Below are 20,492 nucleotides of genomic sequence, written 5' to 3' on the forward strand. Positions count from 1 at the left end.
GAGCAATCAATTAATATGTAAAAATCTACCTACGTATTCACTGCTTTGTTTCAAACTAGGGCTGCAAGGTGAATTCAGCAGAATTGAAATCGCAATCTGAATGGACAAAACTAGCAAACTGTCTTATTCTGCATAAAAAAGCCAATACTTTTTGAAATTTGATTCTAGTATTAGTTTGTCAGTTCATACTTCCATGAACAGAATCCTTGTCAAAATTAAAAATTTTTTGACTTTGACAAAACTGCAATTAGATATTTTTCGTTGATCCTTTTTTCAAACCCAATATCGACTAATTTCTTGTGTGTTTTATTGTGTCGTTTATTGCAAAATGTAGAAAATGGTGTTAAGTTTCGATTCAACATGATGTTTTATTGTGATATTGTCTGCTGCATTACATCTCTCTTCAGTGTTCAACTAACTGGATAAAGAACCATGACGGTGGAAGCACTGTGCTAACCTTGCTGCACGGACAAGAAGCCCCAGAATGCATTAGTGTTGGGCAGCGGTAGAACCAATGGAAGCTCCATGCCTATCAGATGACCTTGGCCGAGCGGGTTCAGATCTGAAAATGCTGTGACAGATATGCGTGTAATCACCACTGGGCCCTATGCCAAACTTTACTATCTGAGAGGGGCAGTGAGCAGAGGAGAGGAGAATGGGGACAGTGGACTCCTTCTGTCTGTCTCTGAGCAAAATGTGAGCTCATCTGCCAGAACAGTGACCGTATAGAAATGCAAACAATATGGTGGCAAATTGGAGCCAGGAGTCAAAACCAAAAAAGTAAAAAGTGAAATAGCGTGCAATAAATCTAAATAATTGGATATTTTGTATTTGAACAATGGTTGGTGGACAAGTGCTCCAACCACTAAGCCACTGTTTAGCCAGTACGGCCTTAAAGCAGCTTTTCAGAGCTTTTAATCATATTATATTCGTTACTCCTTCTCATTTACTCATCCGAAGTTGTGTTTAGTGATTTGTGCATGTTTGAGCAATCTTTAATCTCTTATTTTCAAGACGCCATATTGCAGATCAATCCCCGTTTTCATCGCCACTAGCATATGTCCATTTCTTTTTTTTTTTTTTTTTGTCGCGCTTACTTAATTCCTTAATTTTATTTTCTCATTTTGGGACAAATGAAAAAAAAAAATCTGCTACATGATCTGCAGCAATCCGTTGAGGTTGCTAACTCTTTGTTTGTTGTTGTGCCATTTACGGCGACATCTGCTCCCATTTCTAATACAGAAGTCAGCGGAGTTGTTTCATTTTAGATGAAAATGTGCAAATTATAATGATTCATGGGTATCGTAGATTATAACTGGCAGGCTCAAGCACGATATGTAATTCTAATGACTGGCAGATGTCAGTTAACATTTACAAGCACTACTACAGACACACCTCTATAATGTTGCTACTGCAAAATCCCAGATATACTATCTATACACTATTCATAATGTTTTCCAAGTTGTGCCATTTACAGTTAAAGCAAATTCAGAGCTATGAAACAGTTCCATCTTGACAAACCACAATCATGTATAACAAGGTGAAGAGGACTTGATGTGATTTCTTCGTTGTGGTTTTCTAAATCTAAATTCAACAGTGCAGCATGAAAGCCGGGTGATTTACTAGCCTATTTGAAGCTCCTCTAAACTCTATACAAGCAGCGGCTCTCTGTTCCACGCCCAGAGTATAGCCGGTGAGTGCAGGCCCCGTGTGGCTGCAGCAGGCTCACTCATGAATACTAACTCTGCTCCAGACATGTGCTGTGTAACAAGTCAGGAGAAAGCCAAGGCTCAAGGTACTGGTGAAAGATTTGGCAAAAAACAACAGTGATTTTTGACAAATATTGCAATTTAGATTTAGGATTTTAGATTTTTTTGGTATTATTGTTTTGATCCTATCCTAACGCCTCAATTTCAGAGTTAAATGTTGTGTAAGGGCATAGTGAAAGAAGTTTGTAAACATTGTAAATCTTTTATGAAGGCTCAGATATCTAGCTTTAAAGTACTATTTATCTGAATCTTATCAAAAAAGGCAGTACATGTGCAAGATCTGATGCCAGAATTTAAGATGGAGGAGGGCAGTAGTATATAAGTCTATGGGAGATTCACATTTCTTGCAAGAATTATCCAAATTTAAAATGTAGAAAATATTGAATCCTAACGCATCTATGGTTTTAAATAAAAATCATTTCAATTTTGTTTACTTGAGCGGATAAAGGACATTTCATGAGGAAAGACCCAATTCTTACAAAGATATGAACTATAAATCAAGTCAAAACGTCTGTAATCTGAACAGCAAATTCAACCACAGAATTCTGTCCTGCTGTCCAGCTTTTTGCATTATAGAATACTGCGATTTTATTTCAATTATTGTGGCAAAAATTTACCCTGATAATACAGATATCGACACAAAACACTGTCAAATTTACCACAGTGAATAGACAAAATTTGCTAGTATAATGTTTGTAATTTCAGCTAAATTTGTAGAGTTGACAAAACTAAAGCAAAGATAAGAAATTGAGTAGACATATGTAAAACCTTTAAGCAAACAGCACCAGACCAGGAGTAATAAAATCAGAAGTCTTACCTTCCCCGTGATGGCCGACCACACTTTGAGCGTGTTGTCATCAGAGCCGCTCACGATGCGATTGCCACAGAACTGCAGGCAGGTGATCACGTGATCGTCGTGACCTTTCAGCACCTATGGGAGAAGGCCGGGTGACACCAAGATTAAATGTGGGTGGTGGAGGCAGACGCAAGAGTGAGGGAGAGTGCGAGTGTGTGTGTGTGACAGGGACAAGTCTCGTTGGACATCAAGTGGAGAAGATAATGTCACTCTGTACTGAAGGCGAACAAGGTGTTTTAAGAGAACCTGGCTGCCTCGGCTTGAACGCTAGTGTGTGGAAGCAGGTTTTTACTATATAAACAAAGTTTGCGAACATGTAAAAATACACAAATTGACAGTATAGGATCTTAAATCTTATGCAAATGAATTAAAGGAGCATGGTGTGAACTTCCTGCTCGTCTCCACAGAGATATTATTGCTTAGCCTGCAGTGTTCCACAGTATGGCATTAACTTTAGAAGGTCCGGTATTACGCAAAATTGAGTCTTGTGAGCTTTAAGCTGTGTTATAATGTTGTTACTTCATCAAAAACATACCGGGAGTTGTGATTTTTTTATTTTTCATTCACACATTTTTGAGTCTTATTATTAGCCTGTCTGCATCAAAGCAAAGCTCATAATGCTCTGTTCCACCTTGCGATGTCATGAAGTGGTAGTTTTCAAGATAACAGCTACCTTTTACCTTCACTTCAGAAGAGATTGGCGGGTAGTGAAGATGTATGTTTTTGTGTTCTGAGAAAATAACCTAAATGTGCAGGGTTTGTGTGTTAAACATTTGTGAACGAAACAAAACACAACTCCAAGCATGTTTCTGATAAGGAAACAACATTATAAAAATAGCATAATATGGGCATTTAATGATTACAGGTATGTGTGTCAAGTCAAGTCACAGGTCAGATCTGTGGAGAAAAGAGCCCACCCACAGTAAGAATGCATGTTTTAATGTGAGTGCTGACATAAATGCTAAATAGTTTAATGCTATTCAGTGGAACATTTTATACAAAGTTATAACATCTCTATTAGACAAGCAGGTAGCGTGCCCTCCACCGGAAATGTACTGAAAAAAGTGTATAATTCATATGAAATTTTAAATCTTCAAAACAAAACCTGTAAAATGTGCATTCATATGGTAGCCATTGTCAATTAAAGCAATTCAAATCTTGTTTACCATCCTTGCCTCTGTGTCGGATTAACAACGTGTGAATGGAAATTTGCCTTCAGGACACAGGACTGCAAGCTCGGCATGGATCTCTGCATATTCAACAGTGCAGAGTGCCCTCCAGTAGATTCTTAATGATTAGCTAATAATGTTTGACGTGCATGGAGCAGTTTATTTAAGGGGGGGAAGACAAATGAAGTCACTGGACACATACTATGACCACTTCAATGTCCAGTTCCATTAGCATTCAGCCTGATACATGCTGAGCCATCACTAAGCCACTGTCACTTACTGAACCATCTTCCGGAGAGTCCTCTATAGTGTTTTTGTATCCATAAAACTAGCGCTAAACTTGTGGAGATTGTTAGTGGGGTAGCATGTTAGCAGGAGAAAGCAGTACCTTGGGTGATTTGAGGTCCCCCCTCCTCCAGTTGGTGTCTATCCGGTGCTGCCTGATGTAGGCGCTCTTCCAGGGGCTGTGCGTGAAGCCGGGTTTCACCACTTTCCTCTTCTTGGGCGGCAGAGGCTCATCGATGCCTGGAACGTACAGGGAAGGGAGAGGCCATGAGTAGAGTGGACTGAGAGGATTTCCAAAAAAAGACTAAACTAATGCCAGACATACACTGTGTGATATTTTGAATTCACTTAGCCCCAGTTCGAACTCTACGACTAAAACGCAGGGTTTTGCTGCAATACAACTTCTCAATTGCCAATACGGATACCAGTCACACCGCATAGTGTGAAGAAGTACAACTAACTCTATTTCAGAGTAATAATACAGAGTCAAATATTATAAACTTTACTTTTCTACTAGTCTTACTAAGATTACTTGTGACAACGACAATAAATCCTTATCTTGAATCTGAAACAAAGCGTGTGGAATAAAACAAGAGTGACGCCTGTAAAGACACTCATCACCGGGCACATGGCTAATTAATTATGCAGAGTAAACAAAGTTGTGGTAGCTCAATCATGAAAATATAGAGTGATATCAAATGAGTGACTGAGTACTCGCCAATACCAGTGCCTGAACAAATGTGCAGTATAGAAGCTTTGCCGATATCAGCATCGGTATCGCAACAACCCTACCCAAGAGTAATGGAATGTAGGTAGAGACATGTCAATTATTGCTTCAGCCTGAATAAAGAATATATTAGACTCTGACGTGAAGGGAATTTGGATTTGTTTTAACCCCCTTAACTCTTCATATATAAACACCTGACCTGTCTACCTCAGATGATATCGTTTGGTTGGTTTGTTGGTTGTCAGGCAATTCATTTAAATCTGAAAACTGAAAATAGTGTGTAGTCTATTAGAAATTCTGAATCATTTAATATGATTTCAAATGTACAGTGTATGACCAAACATACTCCTTTTTAAACATGTGTCCTTTTTTGATCGCATCCGAACACTGATAGTCTGTTTTATCACTGCCTGTAGCGACTAAAGCGGATCAGACTGAACAAAGCAGACTTCTAAATGTAAACACTAAGGCAGGTGTAAACAAGAGTAAAGCCGCGCGGCGTCTGCATTAACGGCACCAGAGCTCTCCCGCTGGGTGCCCACATGCTGCCCCTCTGCCTCGGTGCCCCAGCGCTCACCCTCCTCCCGACACTTCTCCCTCCACAGCAGGTTGTCTTCTGCCAGGATGCGCCAGTAGCGGCACGTCTGAGCGGCCTGGAGGAGGTCCTTGGGTTCCAGGAATGACAGCACGTACAGAGCCAGCTGTGTGGAGAACAAACACAGGGACAGGTGGGGTTAGGAGACAAAAGAGACAGATGGATGCAGATTTCGGGGTTGGTTAGCACAGAGAAAGGTAAATATTGGTATTACACGATGCTATGGATGTACAACAACAAGCCATTTTGCATTGACGCTGACATGCTTTAACTGCAATTTATATTTTTATGACTTGTTTTATAGTTTCTACTACATGAGAGAAAAAAAAATGTGATTACTTAGTGGGGTAAGGAGACAAAAGAGACAGATGTACGCAGATTTCAGGGTTGTTTAGCATGGAGAAAGTTAAATATTGGTATTGGATGAAGTAATGGGTGTTCCACAATAAGTTTTTTTTACTTTTTTAACTGCAATTTATATATTCATTACTTATTTTATTGTATAAAAAAGTAGAACATGTGTGTATAAAAATGTGTAAATACTTAGTGATGTTAGGTGACAAGAGAGACCGATTTAACAGCAATTTACAAATATAGTTTTAAAATTAAATTTAATTAGTTTTTTTTCCCTCATTCAGTTGAATACTTTTTAATCATGTGGCTATTAAAAATGTTGGTGCAGTTAATCAAGAATCCTAATTTGAAGCTTTTAATTAATGTTTTTCTTTTCTGTCTTAAATTTTGAGTATCTTTTTTGAAATATTAACTTCTAGTGAGACTTGAGAGACGTTCAGAATGATGATGAATTAAAACTTTTTCAGAGACCAGTTTTGCTGCAACAGTAAAACTACAACTAGCATGTTAACCGTGCATTTTCTGACAGACAGTACATGGCAGCTCAAATACGTGAAAAATTTTGTGTACAGGGTATTTAACATCATCTGAAAGGTCTAAAATGAGACAAAACCATGGCAAAACTAGTTCCAAATAAAGATGAACCCCAAAAAAGACAAATAGATCTGTCGTAAAGTAAACGAATACTCAAACGGGCCCCGTGCTCCACCAGATGCTTTGAGACACTGTTCTAGACCATAAAAGACAGAGGTTTGCCCAGGCAGTTAGGGGGTTTAAGACTGTATAATGGTATTCTGATCAAACCCAATTAATATTAGTCAAAACAAAGGCAGCAAAGCACTATGGGAGCTCTAGACAGAAGGTAATAATGGCCGCCGCCACAGATCACTGGGCCACAGCCTGCACAAAAGCAAAACGAGGAAATTAGAACAAATCTGCACTCATGTGAGAGAAAAAAAAAACATAAATGGCAACGTGACCTGTTTTGTGACATGCTTGAATAAAAAGTCACTGTCTCTGAACATATTTTATTTTAATGGTTTTAAAAGCAATTTGTATTTTTTTTTTATTCAATTTTCAACATATTTTTCAACTTTTTTTCATAAACTGCTTCTTGATTGCTGCAAAACTATAATTTATATTTAAAACAGGTACCATTAAGTAGAAATTAGAATCATCATGCGCACTTTAAATAGGGAGGCACCAAATGTGAGAATGTGCAGATCCATGAAAATTTGCTGGATTAGGTATTGACTCTAAAATATCAGTTCTGCAGATTTTCTGGTTATGGCTATGAACTGAAGAAGACTATTTACTGGTCATAGTTGGTCCACAAAGTCTCATGATGTTTGAGCTTTTAATATACAAAGTTAAAAGATAAAAAAAATTATTTACACAGTTGTTCTGTAGTTACTTGAGAGGTAAATAAGAGCTACATAACACATTTTGTTGTACAATATTTCTTGTTTTTAGGAAAATAAAGTCAATTTTTAGTCCCTGCACTGGTATCTATAGATATCGGGTATCAGTAGATTCTTAAAGCAATGGTATCAGAATCGGAACTGAAAAAGCTGGATCAGTGCATCAATGAATTAAAGGTGCACTGTGCAACTTTCCTGCTCGTCTCCATGGCGATATTATTGCTTAACCCGGAATGTTCCACAATTTGGCATCAACCTCATCGATCTTCACTAGATACACGTGCGCCAAGTTACAGGTCAGATCTGTGGAGAGGCGAGCTCACCTGCTGTAAGAATTCAGTTTTGGGTCAAGAGCTTTTGTGCATTATAACTGTCACTAATGGATGGAAATGAAACGGTGTATTTGAAGTGCAATAATGCGAGATAACCCCCAAAGTAAATTCAAATGGAGTTTGGTGACGGCGAGTGCGGGGACTATCAGGCGTGCACTCCTCATTAAGTACGTGATGTGCACTAGTTTGTACAGTCTCTCATCCACTCCCCATAGCTTTTCAGGTGTTGCTGTCAAATTAGCTGCACCGTAAGAAAAATGACTCTCCCAAAGGATATTTTAGGAAGTTTAAAGATTTAATCAAAAAGAGCTTCGCCGAGCTGCTGAAGTCGCAGGGATGAAAAATTGGCAGTTGGTTTTTAAATGATCATTCTTGTCACGTTTTGGTAGTAAACTTTTCCACCGCATTATGCTCGAATTCTCTGAAGCTTACGTTGATGTATAGTATCAGTTATTGAGATGGTAGAGCATAAGGGATGTAAAACTTTTTTTTTTTTACTTCATAAGTAGTTTAGTAGCTAGTTTTTATACTAGTTTTAGTATTGATTTGTATCTGATTTTAAATACTATGTCTATTTTAAATTTCTTTAACATAAACAATAGACTTTCAAGGGCCTATATTATGCAATTTTCTGATCTGTTATAATGTTGTTTCCACATTGAAAACATATCTAGAGAGGACATATCTGCTCCACTGTGTTTTTAAACTCCAGATACCTGCACTAGAATCACTCTGATGATTTCAGCCCTGGAATTACTAATCAATACTGAACTAAAGGGAAAAGGTCACTGTTAACTTGAAAACTACAGCTTCATGACATCACAAGGTGGAGCATTTTGAGCTTTGAAGATGTAGACAAATCTTTTTTAATTTGTTTATTTATTTCATTCATAAAGTATAAAAATACATCAACAGTGTCACAATATCAAACATACAAGAAATGAATTAAAAGGAGCAGAAAGAAGAGTAAACTTATGCTATCTGCTCCCTTTTCCCTGATTACTAGATTAATAATAAAGGATTACTGAAACCATGAAACAAAACACAACTCCATGTATGTTTTTGATTAGGTAACAACATTATAACATGGCTAAAAGCTCACAAGAATCCAGGACCTTTAACATAGTAAAATGTCTTCCTTACAGATTTGAATAAGCCATACTCTGACAGAAGATGGGCTGGCTTCCCTGTTAAAAAAAAAACCCATGCTCATCCTACTGATGGATTACAAACGACCAAATCTTGATCAACTGCACAGCCCCACTTATAACTTTAAGTTGGAAAACTTTAATTTATTCCTCCAAAAACATCTTTTCACTGACTTAAAACTGGCTGATGGATCATGTTGATTGCAATGTCCCAAGCTTTTCATCAGGATCTGCAAACATTCTGAGATCCAATTTCGTGTCCTAGTAAAATTACCAAAGTACAACTACAACTTTCTTCGTATTCACACATAGCTTGTTTTGACACTACCACCCAATAGTTTTCACATAGCCAAAACAAGCCAGTCAGCAAACAATTGAGCCTAAACTCATCTAGTGTTGTCACGAAACTAAACCTCGATTTCAATACAACACTTCAATACTCGATAATCAATAGGTACTATACCACAATGATAATTCACACTAAACACTATTTAGACAATACAATGTAATTTTCTACATTAAATCAGAGTACTTTCTTTTTACCTTCTTATTATCTTGAAGTCTTAATCGTTGAGATAGGTTCATAGTGGTCCATTGGCATATAGAAGTCTATGTGATCCCGCACTTGTTCTACAGCTCAAAATCTAACTCTAAAACTATTCAGGAAAGGGTCATGTCTGTAAATCTGACTATTTTAGTATCGATACTTGCTCAAGTGAGTTTCTAGTTTTGATACTTTTCAATATTTTGACCATCCGATAATTTTAAATAGACAAAACATGCAAGTAAGCCAACAATTCAGCCTACACTCAAGCCCACTACCCATAAACCCTGCGAATATATTTGTCTTTTTGAGCATGAATCGTGGGCACCTTGAAAGCCTTGAACGCTTGCCTCCTATTGCCTCAGCCTGTAATCTCCTCCCTGTCTGCTCGCTAACACCTGCCGACACCTGTCAAGGGGTGACATGGCGAGGAGCATTTGATCAGCCGCGTCAGGTGCGCAGGATGGGGGCTGTTTTGGTAGGATCCCCCCTGTGTGATCTTATCTTGTTTATATTGTCAGTTATGAGGCGAAACTACACGCCCACTCCGGAAGCTTTTGGAGTTTCGTACGTGATGTGAGGGGAGACGGTGACAGGACTGGGGCGCGAGAAGGGCGGGGAGCTCAGATTTAATGCAGGTTTGACAAATTGAGTCACAACTTGGGGAACTTTTGTGATCCAGCTTGATTTTTATCACAACAGATCATTAATAGCATACCAAGTCATGAAAGTAGCATTATTTTGCTGTCCTAGATTGGAATTATTGATGAAGACCAATATGAGAGTTAATTCTGCACTTTGATTGATCGTCAGGAGAATTAATAATCGATTTTCGATTAATCATTAACGTTTTTATAATAAAAGTATCCTCATTATTATTACTATTACTAATATGCATAAATAAACTCAACTTTACAACATATAAACCTTAACAACTCTAGAGAAATGTTTGAGATTATAATGTGTTTAATGCAGCTTTGCACAAGTCTTACAGAAACAAAACTTAAAACAGCATGGCTAATTTGCATAAACTAAGCAAAATAAATAAATAAATAAATGATGTGGTCAGCTTCTGTTGAACTAAAGGACACGACTCAGTGGATTATGTTTGTTCTTTCTGTGACAGAGGAATGTTGATGCTTAAGGTGAATCTGTTAAGTGCGTACATCGCATTGGAGATGGTTCATGTTTTCAGAGATCATATGTGTGCAGATTTAGCGCAAGTATACATGTGTGCATGTAAACACACTCACTGAGTAGTACAGTGATCTCCAAGGAAGTGCCAGAGCCCAATCGTGGGACTCTGAAGCCGCAACACCAGTATTTGTGCTGTCAGACGCAGCTTCGTATCTAGGCAGAGAAACCTACATTCGGTTTGTTGATTAAAAATGAATGTAATCGATGAAACTGTTAATGATCAATTGTCGATTAGTCGACTAATCATGCCCATCCCTAGTGGGAACAACAATAGGCTTTTTGTTGTTGTTCTTAAAAAAAAAAAAAAGTATTGTATGTGTATACCTCTCTATGCACATTTCTGTCTTACTTTGGGTTAGTCCTTGCGTCTTTGCTTAGAACTAGCATAGGAAGTGTGTAGTCACATTTTAGAACTGGTCTGGCCTAGGGACACAAAGATCCAATATCGATATCAGCTTCCAAATATCAGTTCACCCATATCCTAATTGGACATATTGGGTATTGGCAGATATTTAATGCTATAGTATTGGAATCAGTATCCAAGATGAAAAAGCTGGACTGGTTTTAGATTTGATGGTACTTGGAAGCAGGTCCATTGACAGGGGTAAGAAGCCTCACATGGGCCCCATTTAATATAAATTAGTAGAAAGAGGGTCCAGTTCTGGGCACCTAAAACCCTTAGCCATGGGACAGCAGACCCCTTTGCCCCCCTTTGTCTCCTGCCCTGGTTGGAAAACTAAATATTATTGTTGGTATAAAAGATGAAGATCCACTGGACTAACCTTAGAATAAAACCATAAATGTCTTTGCTTATAATTCTAAAATTGTGCGAAGCTGTTTATTGAACAGACTAGCTAATGCCTCTTCATGTAATAAAAGACTTTTAATATATTCAGTCAGAGTGCCTCAGGTTTGTACCTTGCCCACTTTAACATTTTTCAGTAAGGGCTACAGTCTGTTAAGATTTCAAGTTCAACCCTTGTAGAGCACCTGCACTCCTGCACTGCTACTTTTGACTTTTTTATGACCCATTGCAGCGCTTTACCTCTTCTCTTCATCTAACATCGAGACCGGCTAATGTTCGCAGCCATTTTAATACCAAACGCTCCTTCTTGCCTACATTTTTCACCAATTACATGTTTCAAAACCCCTGAGACGTTCATTTTTCCCATTATCAAACACATGCATTTCAATGAGCATTAGTGAAATAGCTCCGTCTACATGTGCTCACTTACCTCTTTGGGCAGCAGGGAAATGAAGTCTCTCTGAAACTGTGGCTCTATCACCTGCATCATATGTTTGACCTGCGTGGGCTCACAGCTGTCAATCAACTCATCCAGCGCCAGCAGCTTCTCGGGTCCAGTCCAGCTCTGGGAGAAAGAGAGAAAAAGATAGTTTACTCAAGTGACCTAGTTAAATATTTTTTTATAGTGCAACAGCCATTAAAATATGTTAGGAGTGAATCGGCAGCTGGTGTCAATGAACGAGAAGGTGAAGCTAATCAAAAGCACTGAGTTGCAGCGACTGGCAGCCGGGCATGATAATGATGTTATGATATTTTATTGCTGGGAATAAAATGGCATCTCACATAGCTGCGATGTGCACTTCCCTGTTGACATTCATTTCAAGTAATCAAATTAGATCATCATCTTTTGAACGCCCTTATTTTAACATACAACTTTTATTGACTTTGCAGTGTCCTAGTAATAGTGAAGTATGAAGGTGTAAGAATATTGTGTTTATCTATAATTGGAAAAATGTAAAAAGTAGACAAACTAAAAGGCCTGTATCAACTTATTTATCATGAGTACTTTTTCTTTGTACTCTTAGGGCAGTTTTGGTATTTGAAGGTTGAATATCTTTACACTTAGTTGTTTCACGCTGCGATTTACTTACTTTTTTAACTATATCGTACATTTAAAATACTTTAGGGCATTTGTGTCATTGGGATAAATTGGTTCCAGTGCCATCGTTAATCACCTATATTTTCTTCAGCAATATATCACACTTCAAAATTTGTTATGATAGGCCCATGTGTGATGCTATACTTCTGCATTTTTGTGATTCATTTTACAGTTCAATCCCTTTTGTGTGATACTTAAACTTCAGACAGTCTTTTTTTTTATACAGATTAATAAGATTAATCAACCTTGCAATTTGAATTGAATTTTCTGCTCCAGGTTTGTCACCTTGTTTATATAAATGTGTATCACTGCTCTGCTTCAAATATTCCACAATATGGCATTAAACCGATCTACATTTAATACATTTAATATCTTTATTCAATTACAGAAGGTTTTACTGCCCAAAAATACCCAGAAAAACAAACATTCTCACTGTGAGCAGGGCTGCCTGTCCACAGATCTGACCATCTTTGTGATGATAGAAAGGTTTAAAACCACACTGACAAACTGACAAAGCAATAACAAGATCTCCATGGAGAAAAGCAGACTCCACCAACAAAGTTAAACAATGCACCTTTAATAAAAGATAAACCGCAAATCTAACTTCAATTGGAATATTTTTCTTGAATCATTCCTCCCTAACTTCAAAAACATAATTATCTATTGTATACAGAAAAATAAATCATATCAATCTCTCACTGTTACACAGTGATTACACTATACACACAATTCAAGAATCATCGCTCAATCAACAATTCTATTCAATTGCTGTTTATTACATAACCATAGCAGTTAGTTTAAGTCCCGTCTAGCCCAGCCAGACTAGTCTCTACACGGCTCCACGCTGCTTTGTCTCCACTAAATGAGACACTGGCATGCGTCCTGTACAGAGCCTGAGGACAGAGGGGGAGATGGTTGTCACTCTCACGCTTCTCCCACTCCTACAAGGGAATTGAAACGCGTGACGACCACATCTGGACTTGAGACTTTCCCGCTGTCTACTCATGTATAAAATGCGTTCTTGGCGTTATGGGCTGAAGGTGCCAGTCAGACAGAGGAGTGAGAATGCCTGTGTAAGCTTCTTCTTGGCAGCTCAGATGGGATGAATTGATTGGAGTGCTGTAGGAACATGGAGCCCGCTGTAATGTGCCTATAATACATTAATGATCTGTACTGTGCACCTGTCTGTACCTCGGAGCCAACTCACGCGCGGAAAATTTGATCAAGACAAAAGCTGCTCTACATCGGCAGCACTAACAGACCCCTGGGTTTGGGTCCTGGCAGAACATTGGGTTGTGTAAAGCGTGTCGAACAAAGCAGCAGTTTGGAGTTGGTTGTTTTTCTTGCAGGAAAAACTCCAATAATGACTACAGGCTCAGAGGCAGGGTGGAAAATGTGGCGCACATAAACTACCTGTAATTTGGCAGCTCACAGCTTTAGCCCGGGGTGCTGGTCTTGGACGTGATTGGACGATGTGGGCATTTTCGCACCGATGGCCAGCTAATTGTCGCGTTCCAAAACAGATTTTTTTGTGTTCCACCAACGTAATTGCAGATAGTTGGTTTAAAATAACATATGCCAAGATTCTTTTTTTTTTTTTTTTTCCAAACATTTACTGAAAGAAGCAGGGTTGTATTGAAAATAAGATACTAATCTATACTAAAGCCAGTCAAAACTTGTTGCTCATTTGAACAGGTAACGTAAACAGACTAATAATAAAGGCGTATTCAAACATCAAAGATCAACGTGAATGAAAAAACTAAACAAATATATCATGCCAAATATAGCATGGCTTAAAGCTCAAGAGTCCTTTTCTTGTAATATAGGACATTACATTTAGTAACCACCACTAGTAGTGGAAAACCTGTGGATTTAGTGGAACTAAACACTAAATCCACAGTTTTTCCACTTCTAAACTGTATAAATGGTGTTTTAATAGTAGGGATGGGCATTTGATAAAATTGTCTTAATCGATCGTCAGGAGAATTAAAGATCGATGATTGATTAATCATTAACGTTTTGAAATTAAAATTATCATCATTATTATTACTATCTGCACTTCTAATCTGCATAAATAAATTCAACTTTACGACATATAAACTGTAACCACTATAGAGCCACATCAGCCCGTTTAAGATTATAATGTGTTTAATGCATCTTTGCACAAGTCTTACAGAAATGAAACTTAAAACCATATGGCTAATTTGCATAAACTAAGCAAAGAAAAAAACAACTCTTGTGCGCTGATGCAGTCAACTTCTGTCGGATTAAAGGACATATAATATAGGTTATAGGTTAAGGTGACCTATATTTGCATTTGTCAAAATCAGGACACCATACAGGAGGTGGGAGGTGGGGCCTCATCATCGACATTGAGCTACTCTCACCTGGCAAAGCTTTTTAATGTTTTCGGTGTCCTGGTGAGGTTTGAGGTCCCTGGAACCCCCACTGGACACCGAAACATATGTGCCTGCTTTGTACACTGTGCACACGGCCTCCCACTTGTCGTGACCGGGACAGAAAGCGGGGAATTTCTTGTACAAGTCATTGTTAAATGCGCATTTGTGCTTCTGCATTTTGCAGGCTGACCAACTGGCTCCTTCTGAGTGCAGAGAACTACGAGAGCCACTCAGTTTAATGACCCAATGAAAGGTAATGAAAACCGGGACATTTGCGTCACTTTATATATATATATATATATATATATATATATATATATATATATATAAACCCGGACGGCCAAGACAGGACGTGGAGAACGGACATGTCTGGGGAAAAACTGACATTTGGTCTTCCTACACTACACACAGCAACCTACATTCGGTCAATTAAAAATAAATGTAATCGACGAAATTCTTAATGAGCAATTATTGATTAATCGACTAATCATGCCCATCCCTACTTAATAGCATTATCTTATGTTCCTAGTTATTTTTTGGCCTTCAGTAGCAACTGTAGTTTCAAGTACTACGCGACATTACAAAAGACTGCCCTGATTATGAAGTGTGGATACTTGTTAGACCAATCACACTGTTCCTTATACCCTCCTCCCCCCCGCACTCTTTTCTTTAGTTCTCCCAGCACTGCCCCAGTTTAGCAGCTCTATTTGAAACGTGGTTGTGGGCGGAGTTTAGGTGTTTGGGTAGGTCTCCCTCTTCAACTCCATTAGATGATTGCTATTTTGGTGAAACCCGTCAAATCATCTTTATACCATCTTTTCATCCTTATATCCCAAAGCAGCCTGTGAGGAGAGTGTGCTCCTTCAGTCTCAGGAGATCCCCCGGTGACAAAGCTCCACCTGTGATCACGGAGCAGACACTTGAATGCACCGCGTGCCGAGAAAGAGGAGGAAGAGGAGGAGGAGTGTTTTGCCTTTTAATCAAGTGATGAGGTGGTGATGAAACGCTCCGCTGCAGACGATCAGGGGAGCACCGGAGGGAGGGCACGGAGAGGTAGACACGGGCACTTTATTTTTAGATGGAAAAGGAGAAGTGGTTGGAACGGTAGGGAACTTTGCATGAGCTGATTAGAGTGACGTTTCGGTAACTGCAATCAAGACGGCGCGCCCCTCCAAAGGCATTGCAGACTCGTCTTGCATTGGTTAAAGGGCCCATATTATTTTAGTTCTTGATCTACGTTATAATTAGGGTTGGGTATCATTAAGGAGTTGCAGATACAATACATATGTCAATACATAGGCCATGATATGATACACATCTCGATACAGGCCACTTTCGATTCGGTACAATCTATTTCAAATCGATTTGATACGGTTCAATAACAATAACGGCTAAATCATGGCTGTGATACAAAAAGTCTTTGTTAAACCACTTCTTGTGCAAAGTTAATATAAAATACACCAATTTCAGGCCATGTGTTGCATAAATGAGTTTTCCTTCCTCACTGCTGTAACAAAATAATTGAGAGAAATATACCAATACAATATATCGATATTTTGATATTTTTGCACACCTCTAGTTATGTTTTTCCTCATCAAAAACATACCCGGAGCTGTGTTTTGCTTCACTTACAAGTTTAAACACACAAACCCTGGCTGCATATTAAGGCCGAGTTCTTGTCTCTAACAGAAAACACTGTTCCACCTTGTGATGTCATGTGGTAATACAGGAAGTTAATTACATTGTATAAGTAGCTTTCGAGGTCAAGATAAGTGAGATGTGTACTGTCTGCACATAATTATAAAGTGTTGCATTGTCTGAGAATCAGGATGGGTGTGGTTAGCATGTAAAAAACTGAACCGCGGTGAATATTTAGGATGGTTTGAATTCATAAGGTAAGTGAGCAATAACTTTGGACCATTGCAAAATGCTTTAAATGAACCAACTCTGTTTTTTCACGATTTTAAGACAGGAAAATCAGGTACAAAATATTTCAGGTTGATCTAAGCTTTCCTCACATTTATAATTTGATCAAATTTTTGAATGCACAACTAGTAGTACAGCAGTAGTAGCATTGGTAGTTGCATTAGTATTCATAGCTGTAGCAGCAGTTGCAGTAAAAGTACAGTATTAGTAAGGTTTAATCTGTTTTTAATTCCAAAATATTTTCATTAAACAGACTTAACTTTGAGGCTTGTTCATTAGTAGTACCCTCAAATAGAAAGTACATGCCGCAACTAGACTGGGGAATGTTCAGAATGCTGTTTTTGAGGTTAGCTATAGATTAAAGACAGTGGTGCAGCAGCTCAGGGCTACGAGCTAATGGAAAATAAACACAGGCTCAGTCAGGTGTTGTAGGTGGGCCACGCTGTTCCAACATAATGAGTCAAAATCTCTTAGGTAATGAGATCCAAGGCAACCTATTATACAGCAGATCACACAGCCCCCATTGAGACTAATATGATTCAATGACATCTTATTTCCATAGGGTTGTCATCTAAAGCTAATGGATAAGACAAATAATATTAACGCCTATGCTCAAACAGTGATGAAACGGCAAATTGAAAAGAGGAAAATAGGCTGACGGAGAGAATAATCAGATTAACTCCTTATATTTTTAAACTCGATATCAGAATAATGAAATAAAAGCACCAGGATTACATAGAGCGTTAATCCAAACATTTTAAAGACCGAAATTACAAGCCTGACAGCAGCAGTTACAGAGAGGGGGGACGTTTTTTTCTTTTGTTTTTTTTTCAATATAAAGTGAATTGAAGCCAGAGTTGATGGAGCCGGAAGTGTGCCCATGGTCACTTCCGATTTCAATTTATGGTGTGATAGCTTTTGCGCCTGCCAAGAGTTCATCATTAGGGCTGGGTATCATTAAGAAGTTGGCAATACGATACATACCTCGATACACTGGCCACGATACGATACATATCTAGATATAGCAGGGTATCCCCACGTTTGACTACCCCAAATTTAAGACCTTTTTAAGACCTTTTTAAGACCACTTAAATGAAAATTAAGACCAACATCGTATGCGGGCAAAAAACACCAGATCCAATTCTAATAATGACCTTTACTTTATTAATAACAAAAAATACTTACTCATTTATAGTAGTATGCATTGCTTGTAAAATGGCATACAAGACATAACAAGACAAACTAAGTATTGTTTGTGCATACTCCAAATTAGACGTTCATTCACGTTACATGATTTCACTTTTTTTGTTTGTTTGTTTGTTTTTCCTCCATTTATAGAGTATACAAAAAAATAGGCTCATGAAATTTAAGACCTTTGTGAAAAAAAATAAGAGTTTGACAACATAATTTAAGACTTTTTAAGGCCTTCATTTAGGAACATGAAATTTAAGACCTTTTTAAGACTTTTAAGACCCTGTGGCTACCCTGTATCGTGAGCTTTTGATTCAATATGATATATTTCAAATAAGTTCGATACAAACCAATAAAAATAATGGCTAAACGATGGCTGTGAAATTAATAGTCTTTGTTAAACCATTACTTGTGCAAAGTGAATACGAAAAACACCCATTTTAATCCTCAAAATTGTGAAAAATGTCAAATGTGTCGCATAAAAGCGCTTCCTTCCTCTGAAGAAGCAACAAAACTATAGCATTGTAACAAAATAATTTAGTTAAATATACCAAAAAATACTCTTGGCGCTATATCGATACAGCAGTCCATGATATTGATACTGTATCACCACATTAATAAAAATATATCGATATTTCAATATTTTTGCACACCGCTAGTTATCATGCTAGTTTATGATGTCTTTAGCATTAGCATAATATTAGCTTACAAGAGTCTTTTTCCATTCCATTCCTTTTTTTCAGGACATGGAAATAAAGTGGCAGAAACACTCCAAAAATGTGAGCTAAAGTGAACTCATGATGAAAGTGCGCAAAAGTTAAGAGTAGTTTACGAATGCATGAGTTTATGATGACAATATTAACTCATGTCGGTCTTTTTCATCTCAACTTCTCAGTTTATTGCTGTATGCCAAATTGTGCTTAATGTAATATGTGTTTATGCTCGCAGAGTTATGCTAATTTGAAGATTACATAAAGTCTAGTGCTAGTGTTTATAAAATGGAACAGCTTTTTATCATGTCAGATACATTCCGCTCATTTTAAGCAGTAGAAGTCAACTTATTTACATCTGATAGACTGGATGACTTCAAACATCCTACATTACGCAAAACTGATTCTTGTGAGGATTAAGACATGTTTAAGCCTCAACATTTTAACATGTTTTGAGTAATCCTGCATTATTAGTCTGTCTATATCTCCAACGCTCAAATTTCCCAGATCACAAGTTGGAACAGAGCCTAAATATGCAGGGTTTGTGTCTTAAACATGTGCGAATGGAACAGAACACAACTCAAGCCTTATTGGTCGAAACAGGTTGGCGTCCCTTCATGTAGTAAAGGATTTTTAATAAATTCAGTCGGTGTGCCTCGGGTTTGTACCTTGCCTACCTTTACATTTCTCAGTAAGGGCTACATTCTGTTAAGATTTCAAGTTTAACCCCCGTAGAGTACCTCTACTGCTACTTTTGACTTTTTTATGACCCACTGTAGCGCGCTACCTCTTCTTTTCATCTAACAACCACAGTTATGTTTGTGACGAGGAAACATTATAACAGATCAGAAAATGGCGTAATATGGGCCCTTTAAAAAAATACTACACTGGTCCCTTGTTTATCACCAGGGTTACGTTGTAAAAATAACTCGCGACAGGTGAAATCCACGAAGTAGTAAACTTTATATTTTACAATTATTCTGTTTTAAGGCTGTAAAACCCCTCACCAAACACTTTATACACTTTTCTCACACAGGACAGTTAAGCCTTTTTGCATCCTTCTTAAAACTTATCGCTGCTGTCGTCCTGTATTTTCCTCTTTCTTTATGTAACAAACTGAATGACCACGCAGTATAGTACCGCAAGCACCCGTTAACCCGAGATTATATCAAACCTTTGCACTGCCTATGCCACAGACTGAACGAAGACTAAACCAGGACTAACCTATGACTGATTCCAGGACTGAAGAGGAGGACTAAACCAGGACTGAACTAGAACTAAAACAGGAGTAAACCAGAACTGAAACAGGACTCACTGTCGAGACAGACTCGAAGGTGACTGCAGGAGAAAGGAACGGCTCAGCTCCGCACCTCACGAAGTTAAGGCCGTTGCCTGTTCACGCTAACACCCCTGTTCTCTCTCTTAAGTCCTGGTTTCAGCAACTATATGCGGGTACCTGACACGGTGCAAGACTCTGCGTAACTTCTATCTTCCTTCAGCATACCCAGAAGTCCAACTTTTTGTGCAATGGTTACATCTTCCTCTGCCTTTTGGGTGCGACCGCATGAGCCTTTGTCAGTGCAGAACGTTTCGTCGACAGTAGTGAGTGCGTATACATGCACATCAATATCCCGGTTATTAGCCATATCCCGGTTATGTCAGTATTCGGGTTACTGTGTTCTTTTTGTGACAGAAGAGGCGCTAATGATGGTAAGTCTGTTCTGTGCGTGTGTTGTATAGGAGATAGTTCATGTTTTAGCTTTTCAGCGATCACACGTGTGCAGGTCATACGAGTACAGATTGTATGTGTGCAGGTTTAGCGCAGCTCTTAATTTGACAGTCATTTTACTCGTGTGGTCACTTTATTCATGTTGGTCAATTTATTTATGTCGCTACTGTTGTGGTGAAAAGACTGGAAAGTGTCTTTTGGACGCATGCGCACTCAACTTTATGTTGCAGTAACCG

At 38.3% G+C, this 20,492-nt stretch overlaps 1 protein-coding gene across 3 annotated transcripts in view; it reads right to left on the reverse strand.

Annotated features, from left to right (window-relative positions):
- fbxw7 (F-box and WD repeat domain containing 7) overlaps positions 1–20,492 on the reverse strand; it is a 98,134-nt gene that overhangs the window by 29,120 nt on the left and 48,522 nt on the right. For all 3 annotated transcript variants that reach the window (XM_055158187.1, XM_055158189.1, XM_055158188.1), the window contains exons 4-7: positions 11,633–11,767; positions 5,384–5,507; positions 4,183–4,319; positions 2,587–2,700 (exon numbers count right to left, since the gene is read on the reverse strand). In XM_055158187.1, coding sequence (XP_055014162.1) covers positions 2,587–2,700; positions 4,183–4,319; positions 5,384–5,507; positions 11,633–11,767 — 510 coding nt within the window. The remainder of the gene's footprint in view (positions 1–2,586; positions 2,701–4,182; positions 4,320–5,383; positions 5,508–11,632; positions 11,768–20,492) is intronic.

This window comes from Boleophthalmus pectinirostris, unplaced genomic scaffold, assembly GCF_026225935.1.
Source record: "Boleophthalmus pectinirostris isolate CB_2022bp ecotype Guang Dong unplaced genomic scaffold, ASM2622593v1 HiC_scaffold_22, whole genome shotgun sequence".
Classification (NCBI taxonomy): Eukaryota; Metazoa; Chordata; class Actinopteri; order Gobiiformes; family Gobiidae; genus Boleophthalmus; species Boleophthalmus pectinirostris.